General features: G+C 37.5%; 1 protein-coding gene across 3 annotated transcripts; it reads left to right on the forward strand.

Annotated features, from left to right (window-relative positions):
* Positions 1–1,024: 1,024 nt before the first annotated feature.
* Positions 1,025–12,873, forward strand: ZBTB18 (zinc finger and BTB domain containing 18). Of its 3 annotated transcripts, XM_040429437.1 has the most exons (3): positions 1,025–1,519; positions 8,854–8,886; positions 10,105–12,873. In XM_040429437.1, exon 3 carries the CDS (start codon positions 10,119–10,121, stop codon positions 11,682–11,684), a length of 1,566 nt encoding a protein of 521 aa, XP_040285371.1. In that variant the 5' UTR covers positions 1,025–1,519; positions 8,854–8,886; positions 10,105–10,118; the 3' UTR covers positions 11,685–12,873. The 3 variants fall into 3 exon arrangements, with proteins under 3 accessions (XP_040285371.1, XP_040285372.1, XP_040285373.1); XM_040429438.1 differs by lacking the exon at positions 8,854–8,886; XM_040429439.1 differs by lacking the exon at positions 1,025–1,519 and having other exon boundaries at positions 8,297–8,886.
* Positions 12,874–15,157: the final 2,284 nt, after the last annotated feature.

Raw genomic sequence — 15,157 nt, forward strand, 5'->3', positions numbered from 1 at the left:
GTAGAGCGGCGCCCAGGGATCTCCCTGCACTTACTGTTATCCCTGGGCGCCGCTCCGTTCTCCCGGTATAGGCTCCGGTATCTTCATATGTTAGGCTCCACCCAGTGGAACCTGCCGGCGTCTCCTTCTCCCAGGCTGGAGTGCTGGCCAATCGCAGCGCTCAGCTCATAGCCTGAGAGAAAAAAAAGCCTCTCAGGCTATGAGCTGAGCGCTGCAAAAAAACAAGCCCTCATACATAGACAGAAAAATAAAAAAGTTATAGCTTTAGGAAGGCGACTGAAAAAAAAAAAAAAAGGCTCAAGGCAATTTTTTTCACAAAAGTGTAAGGCTGCATTCACACGACCGTGGCGCCGTTATGCCCGTGTTGCGGACAACAAACCATGGATCCACAAAACGGGGCACCGGCCGCGTGAATTCTGCCTCATGGTGAGGACCCATCGACTTTGATGGGTCCACGACCTGCAAGATGCAGTTAAACATGTTCTATCTTTTGTGGCATGGACTCAGAAGCACAAGGAAGGTTTGTGGTCTGCAACAGAAGTACGGTGGCACCACAGTGGTGTGAACACAGCCTAAAGGCATGATCACATCTGCATTGGAGACTCTTTTCTATGAGCAATGTGCTAAATCTGGCACTTCCATTACTTTTGTTCTTCTGCTCCTCTAACCCTTCTAAGGTGACCCTTCTAAAGTCACTTGTGTGTCGGGTCACTTGATGTAAAGGTCACTTGTGTGTCAGGTCACTTGATGTAAAGGTTTACACATAACATATAGTCATTCATCCCACCTGCTGAAGGCAATTCTCCTTCATGCCCCTGGAGATGCCGCAGTCAGGTCTAACTACAAATATGGAAATGCCTGTACAAGAGCGCACAACACCCTTGAAGTAGCCAAGAAGTCCTGTAAACAGGGACACGCACACCAGCGGCGGCGGCGGCAGACACACTGGAGAACTGCGCGGACAATTCCCCGCCTCTACCCCCTGAACTCTCGCGCAGGCGTGCTATGTTTTCCCAGACTCTGCCATCCTTTCCTGTTCGCCTTGGTGGCCACCTTTCCTGGCACCTGGCCTGCTTAATAAGGCGCCAGGCTGATGTGCTCGCTGAGTGCCGCCCCGGCTCTGTGCGCTGGAGAGACTGTACTAATAGAGCGCTGAGGAGGTCGGCAGCGAGGGAGCGAGCGAGTGGCTGGCGGAGAGCAGCAGCAGATCCGGCGGTCACTGGAGGAGCAGTGGCCGGCAGAGGCGCGGGTAATGGAGGGCTGCTTCAGTGTGTCCCGGGTAGGGTCAAGGACGAACTGCTTCTGCGGCTGACTCATTCTTCCTAAAAAAAATGGGAAGAGGAGATAGGTCTTCACGACGAGTTCCATAACTGCTGCAAGCTGGCAGGTGACCTCACACCATGCCATGATTTCACCCTGCTGCCCATGTCTTCTTCCATTGGGCTGAGCTACAGCTTGCAGAGAGAGTAGTGTGCCTGATGCCCATTAGTTTTCTCCCCAAGACTTGGTGTGAGATAAGGTATGTTCTTTTACATAGGCTTTGTGTGTGTGTGTATGTATATGTGTGTGTGTGTGTATGTATATATATATATATATATATATATATATATATATATATATATAAAAATAAATTTAGTTTTACAATATTTGCGCTTCTTGTTTGCATCCCAAAAGGTCTTTAATATATTTTTATTTTGTTTGCGTTACCTATTTGTAAAGAGCGCCATCACAGACTGCTCCTGACTGGACAGTACATAACAATCTAGTCAGTTTGAACAGGAATCTCTTAAAAAAAAAATAATAATGGTAGCGTCATTTTTTAATGCATCATTTCTGTGTTTAGGAAAAATCGCAGCACGTTGTTTGTTGTGCATTTTTTACTCATCTCTGGCTCCATTAATGTGAATGGGGTTTGTGTGAAAAACAGAAGGCATCTAGATGCAATACATTTTTCACCGGTGGTGGCTAGTAGATATAGAGTGTTCTTCAGTTTTTCTTCACACGCTTTCAAAACGCGACAAAACTGCATCTATGTGGAAAAACCGGAATCACTGAACACTGTCACAAATAAAACCAACTGAACTTGTCTGCAAAACCATCAGTTTTTTCCTGAACAGATCCTGATACAATCAATATGTTTCATGTGAAAGAGGCTTTAAAGGGAACCTGTCATCAATTTTATGCTGACCTCACTGAGGGCAGCATAAATTAGTGACAGAAACGCTGATTTCAGGGGTGTGTCACTCATGAGCTAAAAGTAAATGGTTGCTGAGAACCAGCATCATAATGATTGCAGCACAGGCTTTGAAAAGAGTCCAATCTACTTGAGAAGAGTCCTGGTTATCCACAATCTCCTGCTCTCCCCGCCCACCTGCTTATGATTGGCAGTTCTCTCCTAGAGAGAAAGGGAGAAAACTAGGTAGAAGACGGTCAGTCATCAGCAGGTGGGCAGGAGAGCAGGAATTCATGAATAACCAGGACTCTTCTCAGGTGGCCGGGACTCTTTTCCAGGCCCAGTCTGCAATAATTGTGATGTTGGTTCTCGGCAACCACTTACTTAGAACTTATAAATGACAGACGGCTGAAATCAACTCACCTGTCTCTACTTTATTCTGCCGTTAGTATGGGCAGCATAACGTTGATGACGGGTTCCCTTTAATATATAGCAAATATATATATTATGCCCTGTAGATCCTTTCATGCACATAATTTTTGAGCCCTGAACTGGACAGTTGCATTAACTCCTTCCTGACCACTGCCGTACATGTATAAGTCCCAAAATGCCCAAACTATATAAAAATAAACATATTTATGCCATACGGATAACGCCATAATTGAAAAAACATTGAATAATAAGCTACCAAAATGTCATGCACACTTCCACTTGGTATCAATAATAACTACAGATCATCCCACCAAAAAAGAACACTAACACAGCTCCATAGACTTGAAAATAAAAAAAGTTATGGTGGTCAGATTATGGCAAAGAAGAAAAAGAAAAAAACAAAAAAAGAACATTTTACACTATTAAAACAAAAAAAAAAACATATAAATGTGATATCGTTGTAATTGTACTGAGCCGGACAATGACGGTAACAGGTCAGTTTTACTGCAAAGGAAATACCGTAAAAACAAAACCCATAAAACTATGGCGGAATTGCAGGTTTTTTCTTTTTTCCCAATTCCACACCATTTTGGAATTTTGTCCCAGATTGTCACCAAATTGTAAGCATTAAATGGTTTAATATATAGATTGTTGTTACAGTATCAGCAGTGGTTTTTGCCATGTGTTTTACCTGTGTCTATACAGTAGGCCTACACCAGCATGTTTATTGGAATAATACTACAATAAAAGAAAATCCAAACTGCATGTGGATTGTGGGAAGACCAGACTTACTGTTAATGATTAAAGTGGTCTGAGTTGACCATTCAGACATATTTTAAGATGCTGTTTACATGCTACAATTACTGAGGTTGACAGATATTATATTTTTTTTTATATACATCAGATCCGTTTTTGGCAAATAAGACAGATTTGAGATTTGTCTAATTTATATTTTTACAGTTTATAATTTATGGTCAGGTAAGAAAGAGATTATCTGCGGCAATCACCACTCTGTGCTTATTCTATTTATTGAACTTCATGTGTAGTCATATAACAATTCTACAAGCTGAGCATGGGGAGTAGGGATGAGCGAATTGACTCTCGCATCCAAGATCTGAAGTCTATTTGCTCCAAACTTCATTTTAATGCTGTACAGAGATTTGTCTCCATACAGTGTTAAAAAGTAGGGGCTCCGGCGAGTTGAAACTAGTTACCACCGAAGCCTCGCGAGACTTCGGTGAATAACTTTGCCCATTGATTTTTAAACTTTAAAACCATTTTAAAAAATGAATCTAAAGTCGGCTTTTGGTACTGGCTGGTACCTCGGTACCAAAGCCAACTTCGCATCTAAGTTTTAAAATGATTTTCAAGCTGAAAAATCAAATCCCGAAGTTATTCACTGTAGTCCCGTGAGACTTTGGTGATAATTAATTTGACCTCACCGGAGTCCATCCATTTAAATCCTGTACGGAGACAAATCTCTGTACAGCATTCAAACAAAGTTTTGAGAAAATATACTTTAGATCTGAAGGTTGATTTGCTCAACACTAATGGGGATGATAAAGTGATGGTCATTTCACTTTTATCCATGCTTTTACCTGGCCTCTTATTATTTATGGTGGTACTTTTGTGGCTATGCTGCTGTATACTCACACATTGTTGATATCTGAAATTTCTCTGACTGTCCCATTCATAGGTATACGCAGAAATCGGCAGCACTCTTCCATTTGTGCAAAAATGTAAATTGGTCTATTTCAAATCAGCAGCATGACAGCTGTCATGCTGCTGATTTGAAATAAACCAATTTACATTTTTGCACAAATGGAAGAGTGCTGCCGATTTCTGCATATACCTGTTACATGTTGGGACCCTTAGCCAGGATCTCTATCTGCGAGCACCACCTTACCTATCAAAGGTAGATATATTTTTTCCAATTGCTGGACTCTGTAGTGCTGCTTATCTTTATCTGTCCCATTCATAGATCACGTTTGCAGGAATCCATGTGCTTGTTACAGAAATAATGAAAAATGTACAGAACATATTTTCAGTTACTGATATTTCTGCAACAAATATACCAAAGGAACATACTGTACATGCTGTGCAAGTCCCACCATGAAACCATGAGAGTAGCTTTATGATATTCTGTAATACTGCTGTCTACGAGAAGACATTCGCCATTGCTTGGTGTAGTCTATCAAACAACTTACCGGGAATCTGTCATTGTCAAATGAAGTGCAGTGCTTGTATAGCCCATCATAGTGAGGTTTACCCAACGCTATAACATTGAACCATGTGCACTTCTGCATCCTAAACCATACCATAATTATGGCCCCTGATGTTTTGTATTTCTTGCAGATTTCCAGTATGAAATCCACACTGGACATTCTCTGCCAAATGAATGGTGATTTACAAAGGCAGACAATTGTAGGCAAGCTGGGGAATTCAAAATCTACCACATGTTTTTTCTTTGTATTTTTTTGTAGTTGTAGTCCAAAGCATCAGAGGCCAAGTCCATTGCAAAAGCGGCCTGTTGGCCACACAGGTTTTGCTGTGTATTTGCAAGCTATTTCCCTAGTGGAATTTTTACATACGTGAACACTCAGACATTTATGTTACAGGTGCCTTGTTAGGGCATATTTACTTCATAGAGGATGACCCCCTCTTTGAATCAAAGAACAGGGATCAGCAACCTTTGGCTCTCCAGCTGCTGTGAAACTACAACTCCAAGCATGTACACTTACTCAGCTGTTCTTGTAACTCCTATAGAAGTAGAAAGGAGGATTCTGGGAGTTTCAGAACACCTGGAATGCCAAAGTTTAGGAATCCCTGCTCCAGAAAGAACGCCCCCTTCTGGTGGAATTGGTAGATCTCTTTATTAAATGATTGCCTGGCTATAAGAACCGCTACTGGAGCTTGACCCACAGCATTCAGCAAAATGTCAAGGTCATTTCATTGTGAGAAGAGGTTGATCAAGTTGGAGCAATTTCTGTACTGTTGGCCTAATGCCACGTACAGTGACAGTGTGCACTGTATTGTGTGTTCAGTCCTGTGCCCATATTATTCATATGTATCCACACATTTGAACATGTTAAATCATGCCAGAGTATTTTTCAATAGCTTGGTTAACTGGTGGTTGCATCAATGCATGACCATGCAATAGTGCCTTCTGTTATTTTTAAATCTTTTTATCTGATGATGCTGCCATGGCCGAAGTTGATATCTTCATAGGGTACGTTCACATCTGCATTCAGAAATTCAGCAGGTTGTTCCACCCGAGGGGCAGCCTGCCAGAGTTCATTATATCTGGCGTAGCAGAATAATGCCAGGAACTGATCCTCCTTAACTACAATGGGGTCCAACGAGGATCCAGTCGCTTTCCAGCATAAATGCCGGCTTTTGGCAAGACAAAATGTCCTGCATGTAGTGGGCAGATCCCCATCAGATCTGTACACACATGTGAACCTAGGATAATAAGTTCAGCACAATAGGTACAATGTACTTGATGGTAAATGATTTTACGGATTTTCTTATTTCTCACAATTTTTGTTTATTTTTTATTTTTTTGCAAGTTACCTATTTTATCAAGTTACCTATTTTTAACCCCCCAAAAAACTTTTAAGAAACATCTTTCATCTATAGAAATTTTTTGGGACATATGTGCAGAATGTATCTTATGTGTCTTATATCTGTCAAGTATTACAATTAGTAATGCTGAGATCTCTACCATTCACTAGAACAAAGGGGCCACAGTGCCGTTGTGAGTGTTGTGTGCATTGTGTTAACTGCAAGCTTGTACCTTCCAGGCTATGATGTTAGTGCTTCAGTTGACTTGGCAGTGTACTGTGTTCTAGAGACTATGGGGTTGCTAGCTCCAAGATCAGTGATGCTAATCTTTGGCATATTAAAAAAATTAGTGCGTTTGGGAAAAGGTACAGAGGGACAGTAGTCCACTTTGGAATAGAGCCTGCAATTAGGGGAAGAGCCCCACTATTACATCCAACCCGTTGTCTGAAATGTGCCTTTAAGTGAAACAGTTTTGAGATAATATCTTTAAAATGTTTTACTTACACTAGGGATCGACCGATATAGAATTTTTTTTTTATTTTTTTTTTAGAGCCGATACCTATAATCTGTGAACTTTCAGGCCAATAGCTGATAATTTATACCGATATTTTATATCTCATAATATATATTATATTAGTTGGTAGTCACTGAGGTGGTGGAAATTTGCATTTGGCACTAGTATATTATAAATGTAAATTATAAATTAATAAAGCCCTTAGTTGGTAGTCAATTTATATTTATAATATACTAGAGCCAAATCCCAATTTCCACACCATCCTCCCCTCACTGACTTTATTAACCCCTATCAGACCTCAGATCAGACCTTTTATTAACACCTATCACACCTCAAATGAATTAGGCTAGGTCTACACGACGACATTTGTCGCGCGACAAATAGGGCGCAACATTTGTCGCGCAACATTTTTTTGCACCAATGTCGCGCGACAATTTTTATAATGGCAGTCTATGGTGTCACACTGCAACATGCGACATGCTGCGACTGCGACGCAACAGTCGCAGAAAAATCCATCTCGATGGATTTTCTGCGACTGTTGCGTCGCAGTCGCAGCATGTTGCATGTTGCAGTGCGACACCATAGACTGCCATTATAAAAATTGTCGCACGACATTGGTGCAACAAAATGTTGCGCGACAAATGTCGTCGTGTAGACCTAGCCTAAATAAAAAAAAAATCCTCACCTCTCCTGCTCCGCGGCTCCTCTTCATCTCCAGGTCCGGTGTCTCGCTCCCCTGTGTTCTCCGGCTCGCGCTGCACTGTCACCTGACAGCGTGCAGCGTCAGTTCATAGTGCGCGCACTACGTCCTGACGCTGTACGGTGTCAGGACAGTGCAGCGCGGGCCCCATCAAAGAAGACCAGGATGGGTGAGTATTGGAAGCGCTTACTTCGCTTTATACGCATTATCAGTGTATCGGCAAGGGTAGATGCCGATATCGATAATGTACAAAATCCTGAATATAGGCTGATAATATCGGGACTTCCGATAATCGGTCAATCCCTAATTTACACCTTATACTCACTAGCTATAAAAGCTCAGAGTAATCAAATTACTTATGAATAAATATTGTTTGGTGTGATAATAAGCATGTGAAATTGTTGACGCATATTTTAAAAAGGCTGGTAAAACAATTCAGCTATTTCAGCTACTTTCTCACTACCTAATGTTTAGTGTTTATCTGACACTCACAGATGTGAGGTGCATAGACAGAATAGAAACCTGTATGTTCACTGTGATATTGCAGTGTTATTTCATCAGCCACTTGCAGGAAGATCTTGATCTTTTTGTGTGTATGTTTGCCAAGAGCACTCTGTAAAATTGTAATGATAACAACTACCCATCCTTAAGGAAATTGTATTTGAGTTATACATATTATTTGTAATAAATAGAAATTAATAATGCCATATTACTAGGATAACAAGTTTGTTTTTTCCTTACCATCAATGATTTTGTAAGAATAAATGCAAAACAAGAAAATGTAATTTAGCATTGCTTATTTTACATACACACTATATATATATATATATATATATATATATATATATATATACACAATATTTTTAAGCTGCATATTGTAGGAGTTCATACCTTCAATACATAAAATCATCAAAATGGTGTGAAGTTGTTAGAAAATTCCATAATTATAATAGTCCATATGTTAAGTTGGTATGTGAAGAAAGTTTAGAGAAGAGGAAACTTTGAAGTTTTTGTTTATACAAACTGAAGAAAAAAGTTCTCCTAAGAAAAAGCTGGTGGCAGGAGTGTAGAGGAGCAGCATATGGCATTAAAAGGAGCACAGCTGGAGGTAGCATTTCCATCTGAACATGATGTCAGAGCAGCTGACAGCTTGCCATCCCTCAGCCTTTTATTCTAACACACAGCCAGGGAGTTAGTGTGTGCAGAGCTGTGTGGGGAAAAGGTATCTTATTCCTCCCTAACATCCTCTCCACTTTGCATCTGTTTGTCAGTCTGTTTTTTTTTTTTTTTTTTTTTTTCCTTCCTTCATTTATTTATTTTTTATTTATTTCTTGAGTCGATCAATATACAACAGCATACGGCACTTGAGAGTGGAGTACATCATCAGGTCTATGTATAAAAAAGGTAGGACTTGCAGTAGATGCAGTTGTATATTGATTAACATGTTTTCTGCTTTTTCATTATTTTTAGTGTGACTTATTTCATCTTAAGCATTTTCTTTTGGTAAGTGCATCTCTTGGAAATCTGCTGTGTTAGATTATTTATAACATTATTAATGATTTTGTGATATATTGCTCATTCTTTGCTATTGTGTTGTAGTGGTTAAAAACCTTTCACTATGGTTTAGAATGCACAATGCATGTTTTATTAGTTTCTTGTGGAACATGACATGGATGTTCATCATCTTCTTGTTACAGCCTTAAATCACAATAAGTGCTCCAAAATATTTTATTTTCATTTTAAAGTGTCTGGCAATCTGAAAGCACTGGGAAGAAACATCAGGCCTGAATTAAGGTTGCAGTCTGTTTGATTTGTGCCCTTTTCACTATTAATATTAAAATGTCACCTGCCTTCAGTTTTCTATTTGTTGTTTTTAATTTTTCTGCATCTACCTGTCATTGTCATATATTGTAGGTTTTGCATGTATTCCCAGTACTTGTTTATGTACTAGCAAACTAATTTGGAACTTGTAGATTTGAGCTGCTTGAATTGGCCAGACAGCTGTAATCGCACTCCTCTATTCTTAATCTCTTTATCTGGGCAGCAGCTGCCATATGGCCACCGTCAGCTGGATCAGATGTTTATAAGCTTCCTTCTTCGTCCCTCTGTCCTTTCAGCCTACTAATTTGATCACAGCTACCTTGTGAGCTGCCCTCAAATCTTTATTTTTAGCCCTCTTAAGGATTAGGATTGATGTGGGTTTCAGTGCACTTAAAGTGATTGTATTTGTTAATCTTTGCATTCTTTTGTTTTGTAAAGATAATGTAAGGCTATTTTATTGTACATCAATTTTGGTTACTGAAAGTATTTTATTTCATAGAATTTTGTGCTGGCACTATCTACCTTCATAATGTTCTCTTTACATACAAGGTTTACTTGCTTCCTAGACTTATTGCGCAGCATGGACCGACTGAAATGTGCACAATGTTTAAGATTAAAATCCATTTAATCTGTTGCGTTATTATATAGTTAAAATCAGTTTTGCTTTCAAAAATTTTATTTTTTTGTGTTCTCTGGCCTGAAATATTGTGAAGGGCATGTCTATTAGTGAAGCATAAAGTATCTGTCTATCCCTATCTGTTAAGCTTGTTTCTTATAAAAGCTTATTACTTTAAACTAGCAGTTCTAGAATTAAAAACATTGATTCTGTAATAAAGATCTATTACATTGTACTTCCAATGAGAATCATGTTACTACTTCTAATACAAAATTTCTGTTTAGGTTATGAAGACATTATGGATTTTCCAGAACATAGCAGACATTTGCTACAGTGTTTGAGTGAGCAGAGAGATCAAGGATTTCTGTGTGATTGCACTGTTCTGGTAGGAGATGCCCATTTCCGAGCACACAGGGCTGTACTGGCTTCATGCAGCATGTATTTCCACCTCTTTTACAAGGATCAGCTTGACAAAAGAGACATTGTTAACTTGAACAGTGACATTGTTACAGCTCCAGCCTTTGCTCTCCTGCTTGAATTCATGTATGAAGGAAAACTCCAGTTTAAAGATCTGCCTATTGAAGATGTACTTGCAGCTGCCAGTTATCTCCACATGTACGACATTGTGAAAGTCTGTAAAAAGAAACTGAAAGAAAAAGCTACAACAGAAGCAGACAGTACAAAAAAAGAGGAAGACTATTCAAGTTGTTCAGATAAAGTAGAAAGCCTCTCAGATGGTAGCAGCCACATGGCAGGTGATCTACCTAGTGATGATGAAGATGGTGATGCCGAAAAGTTGAACATTCTTCCTAGTCGAGGTGATTTGACTTCTGACTCTGAAAACATGTGGTTGAGGTTATCCTCTGATTCAACCAGCCTTACTCAACCTAGCACTGAAGGTGAAACTCGCACAACCACTGTAAAAACAGCACCTAGCCCTTCAAGCTCAGCTGGCTCCTTATCTGGGGGGTTGAATGCTTCCATAAGGGATACAGCAGATTCAGACTGTGTCCTGGACCTTTCTGTTAAATCTAGTTTGTCAGGAGTTGAACAACTGAGCACCTCCTACTTCTCTTCATCAGAGACACTGAGAAATAATTTAGTTCATGTGAAAGTAAAAAAAGAAGCCTCTTGCGATGAAAATGATATAGATACTACTGAATATGATATGGAACAAAGTACAGTGAAAGAAGGCATAAGTAATGATATAAGGACACATTATGAGTCCATCCACTTAGGTCCTGTACGAGATGATTCCATCTTAAGAGAGTTGGATCATGATGAAAAAGCAAGTGATGATGAAATGATAACACCTGATAATGAGCGAGTTCAGATAGAAAGTAACATGGACACAAGTCTTCTTCCTTTTGTTTCAAACATGCTTAATCCTGCCGGGCAGATCTTTATGTGTCCACTTTGCAACAAAGTTTTTCCAAGTCCACATATCCTCCAAATTCACTTAAGTACACACTTTCGGGAACAGGATGGTATACGAAGTAAAGCCACTAATGATGTCCATGTCCCTACCTGCTCTCTTTGTGGTAAGACTTTTTCCTGCATGTACACTCTAAAACGTCATGAGAGGACTCATTCTGGAGAGAAACCTTTCACTTGTACTCAGTGTGGAAAAAGTTTCCAGTACTCTCACAACCTGAGTCGGCATGCCGTTGTTCATACACGGGAGAAACCACATGCTTGTAAGTGGTGTGAGAGAAGGTTTACACAGTCTGGAGACCTATACAGGCATATCAGAAAATTTCACTGTGAACTTGTAAACTCTTTATCTGTTAAAAGTGAAGCATTGAACTTGCCTGGGGTTAGAGACTGGACTTTAGAAGATAGCTCTCAAGAACTTTGGAAATAAATGCAATGTAGGTTCATTCATGCATACAAGGTTTAGAGTTATGTATACAAGTATACATATGCACTGTCAGTATATGTTTAACAAGATGTTAAATATCCCTTTTACACAAGTTTTTTTTATTTAAAGATAAATCTAGATTTTGTTAATGCAAACCTGTATCGAGCCATGGCATCTTAGAATATGTAATGAAAAATCATTTGCTTAACTAAAAATTTAGTTGTTGGATATTAGTGTTGCACTTTATCAGTTTGATACATCATGAGTCTTTACACTGAATGTTGTATTAAAATTAATTTATTTTATATAGTTTTGTAAGGAGGAGGTTTGAGTGATATATGCTAAGTCAATTAACATTGGGAACTGTCTAATGACATTATTTGATTTTCATATAATGTATAAATGATTTCAGTGGGAAAGGGACTTTTTAGGTTTTTGTATAAACTGGGCGTATCCTGCACCTCCTCATTAATTAAACAATAGGGCATATGCTTCCCTTTAATGTAGGGCTTCATATTTAACATTCTTTTTTTAATCGTCATTATCAGTAATGGTAAAATACGGTAAATCGTGAGTTTGTGAAAAAATAATTCGGAATTAATAGAAGGATTGTGAAGGTAGTTAAGTGTTCAAACTGGCTTTATAATGTACCATTTTTGTATAACGTAAATTCACATGGTGTTGTCAAATAATTTTAATGCTACTTTTAGTTTCATTCTGTTTAAACAAGAGCCGCATGAATATTTCTATCATTATTTACTTACAGGATAACTTATTTGAACATAATTTTATCTGAAAGAAATATGCTGTTAAAATTGCAATTTTATGTTCTCAAAACAAAAAGTGTGTATGTATTTTCTAGCTGTTTTTCTTATTAGATTTAATTTTAGCCTTCATTTGTTCCCTGAAAAATATACCTGTTTACACACCTTTACAGATGCAATAATGAATTATATTCAAATGTACATTCTAACAGAATAATATTAAATGAATGGCACTTCATTATGTTTCGTAAATTAAAAAGTATAAATAATATTTTAACTACTGTTGTTTGATTTAAGACAAAGCAATGAATGACAGAATACAAGTATAATTTGGGTTCTATAAAAACAGTGTTTTGCCTCTTTATGTAAGAACTCCTAGGATGATTTTTTCTAAACCTACACATACTTGTGTACTGTGGTAAAAAAAACAAAACCTACAGATCTGTTTCAAAAACGCAAAGAATTTTATTTATTTTTTAGGTTTTATTGCTATTTATGTAAGATAAAAAATGAAATGTACTGTTGCTAAATGAGGCATGTTTCCATTATATGCTGCATCTTTTCAGAGGATAAAAGACAATTTAGTGGACCGATGTGTATGTACTTTTTTTAACTGTTATTTAAGAATGGTAAATTTATTTAAGATGAGACAATCATTGTCAGTGTATTGGCAATTTATTTTGCTTTATTTAGCATTTTACAATTTGTGATTTGTGAAATACTTTTATTTAATAATTAGACTTCTGTCTAGCCCTGACAATCATTGTATTTTTTTCCAGAAAAGGTGTGAGTAATTTATTATATTGTTTTAATTTTGTACTTCGTATAGGTGTTTGATATCTTTCAAGCAGTGTGAAATTTCAATAAAACATATATAATTTAATGAGTGTGATGTTTTTGTATTGTTTCACTTACTCATCCTTTACACATTTGTAAATATCATACATTTCAGGTGTTTAGAATGTTTTGCCAAAATATCTCCCTTTTTTTTTTTTTTTTTTTTTTTTTTTTTTTGTATGGTCTGTTAGTATAATGCAAATTTTGTTTCTAGAGGAACCGTGACTCTGAATAGTCTGTGTAGGGTCCAGTCTGCAGGCTTGAGCTTCATGAATTTATTATGGAATTCTGAGTTTACTGATTGATGTAAGGTGTGTATTCTCAAAAAAGAGGGTAATAGCAGAAACACAGTAAACACATGGATAGACACATTTTGTAATTTGCCATGGTGCAGGCAGAATTGTAATTTTAATTGTATACCTTTTTTACACTGGACATTTTCAGTACAGTATAGGAAACAAAAGAAACATTTAATAAGGAAGCCAAAATTTACTTAAAATGGATTAAAAATACACAAAATTGGATTAACAATAGCAGAATTTGTCACTGATTGGATTTTAGTATGGATTGAAAAAATTTTTTGTTGATATAAGAGCCTCAGGATCACTGCATTAGCATAACTATAAATATTGTGCATCTTTATAAAAAAATTTAGGACAATGTTTGAGTCTTAAATCTGCTTTGGTTAACTTTTGATTTTAAAACATTCAGACTATAAGAGTAAGGTAAAATATTTTCATTAAAAAATCTTGATAATATGTTTATAGATAAATTATAATATATATCCACAACATATTCTGCTGCAAAGTGAGCTAATTGAATAACTTAACCATTCCTACTAGAACTCTTAATTTCCTCTGCTCAACTACACATTTACCTCCCCCTTTTAAACACTAAGAGGATCCCAAATGCTATCCCATTTTACTTGAAAAATCACACTGGATATGCGGACCATTTTGTTCAAAACAAAAATTTAGGAATATGATACCATATATAAAATAATGTAATGTTTATAGTACATATTACTACAAAAAGCATCAAAGTATTGTACATTGGGGCATCAATAAATAATGACATTTACTGTTAACGCCCTAGAATATATTTACAGAATGAAATCTTGCCTCATCATATGAAGAGTCCACATACATTCCGGATGAAATACCTCAAGAATAGCTGTTGATTGAAAGCCTGCCTAATGTTTACAATAAATGCCTACATTTGATAGTTGTCAGTCTCATAGAAGATTTCTGTGCATTTCTTAATGAAAATAAATAAAGGAGATATATATACATCTATCATAATGCATTACTTATATCAATAAGAAATGATTGAATTACTTTTGTTACTGCTTCCTTTCTTTTTGTTCATCTGTGGAATCACTTTTTATATTTCTAGAATTATTTTGCTTAAGTCATTTAACAATAAAAATAAAAAATCTGCCATTTTTATTTTAAATGTATTTATACGCTAAAAAAGGGCCTTCCTCTGCTATAACTGTCAGTTTGTCTTTAAAGGGGTTTCTGACATAATAAGATAATTAACCCTTTTTGTTTTTTCATTTATTTTTTATTTTTTCTTCCTGCCTTCCAAGAGCCATATATGTTTTCTGTTCACATATCAGGAAGGTCTTGTGTTTTTTCTTTTTAAAAGGGTTGTCCGTGTTTAGAGCTGAACCCGGATATATCCCCATTTTCACCAAGGCAGCCCCCCTGACTTGAGCATTGGAGCAGTTCATGCTCCAATGCTCTCCTTTGCCCTGCGCTAAATCGCGCAGGGCAAAGGCATTTTCTGGAGTTTCGGTGAAGTACCGGGCTCTCCATGGGGCTGCCAGGCGGAGGCTTCTGCCCAGCAGTGAGCCCAGTGATGTCGACGGCA

Source organism: Bufo bufo, chromosome 4 (genome assembly GCF_905171765.1).
Source record: "Bufo bufo chromosome 4, aBufBuf1.1, whole genome shotgun sequence".
In the NCBI taxonomy this organism is placed as follows: Eukaryota; Metazoa; Chordata; class Amphibia; order Anura; family Bufonidae; genus Bufo; species Bufo bufo.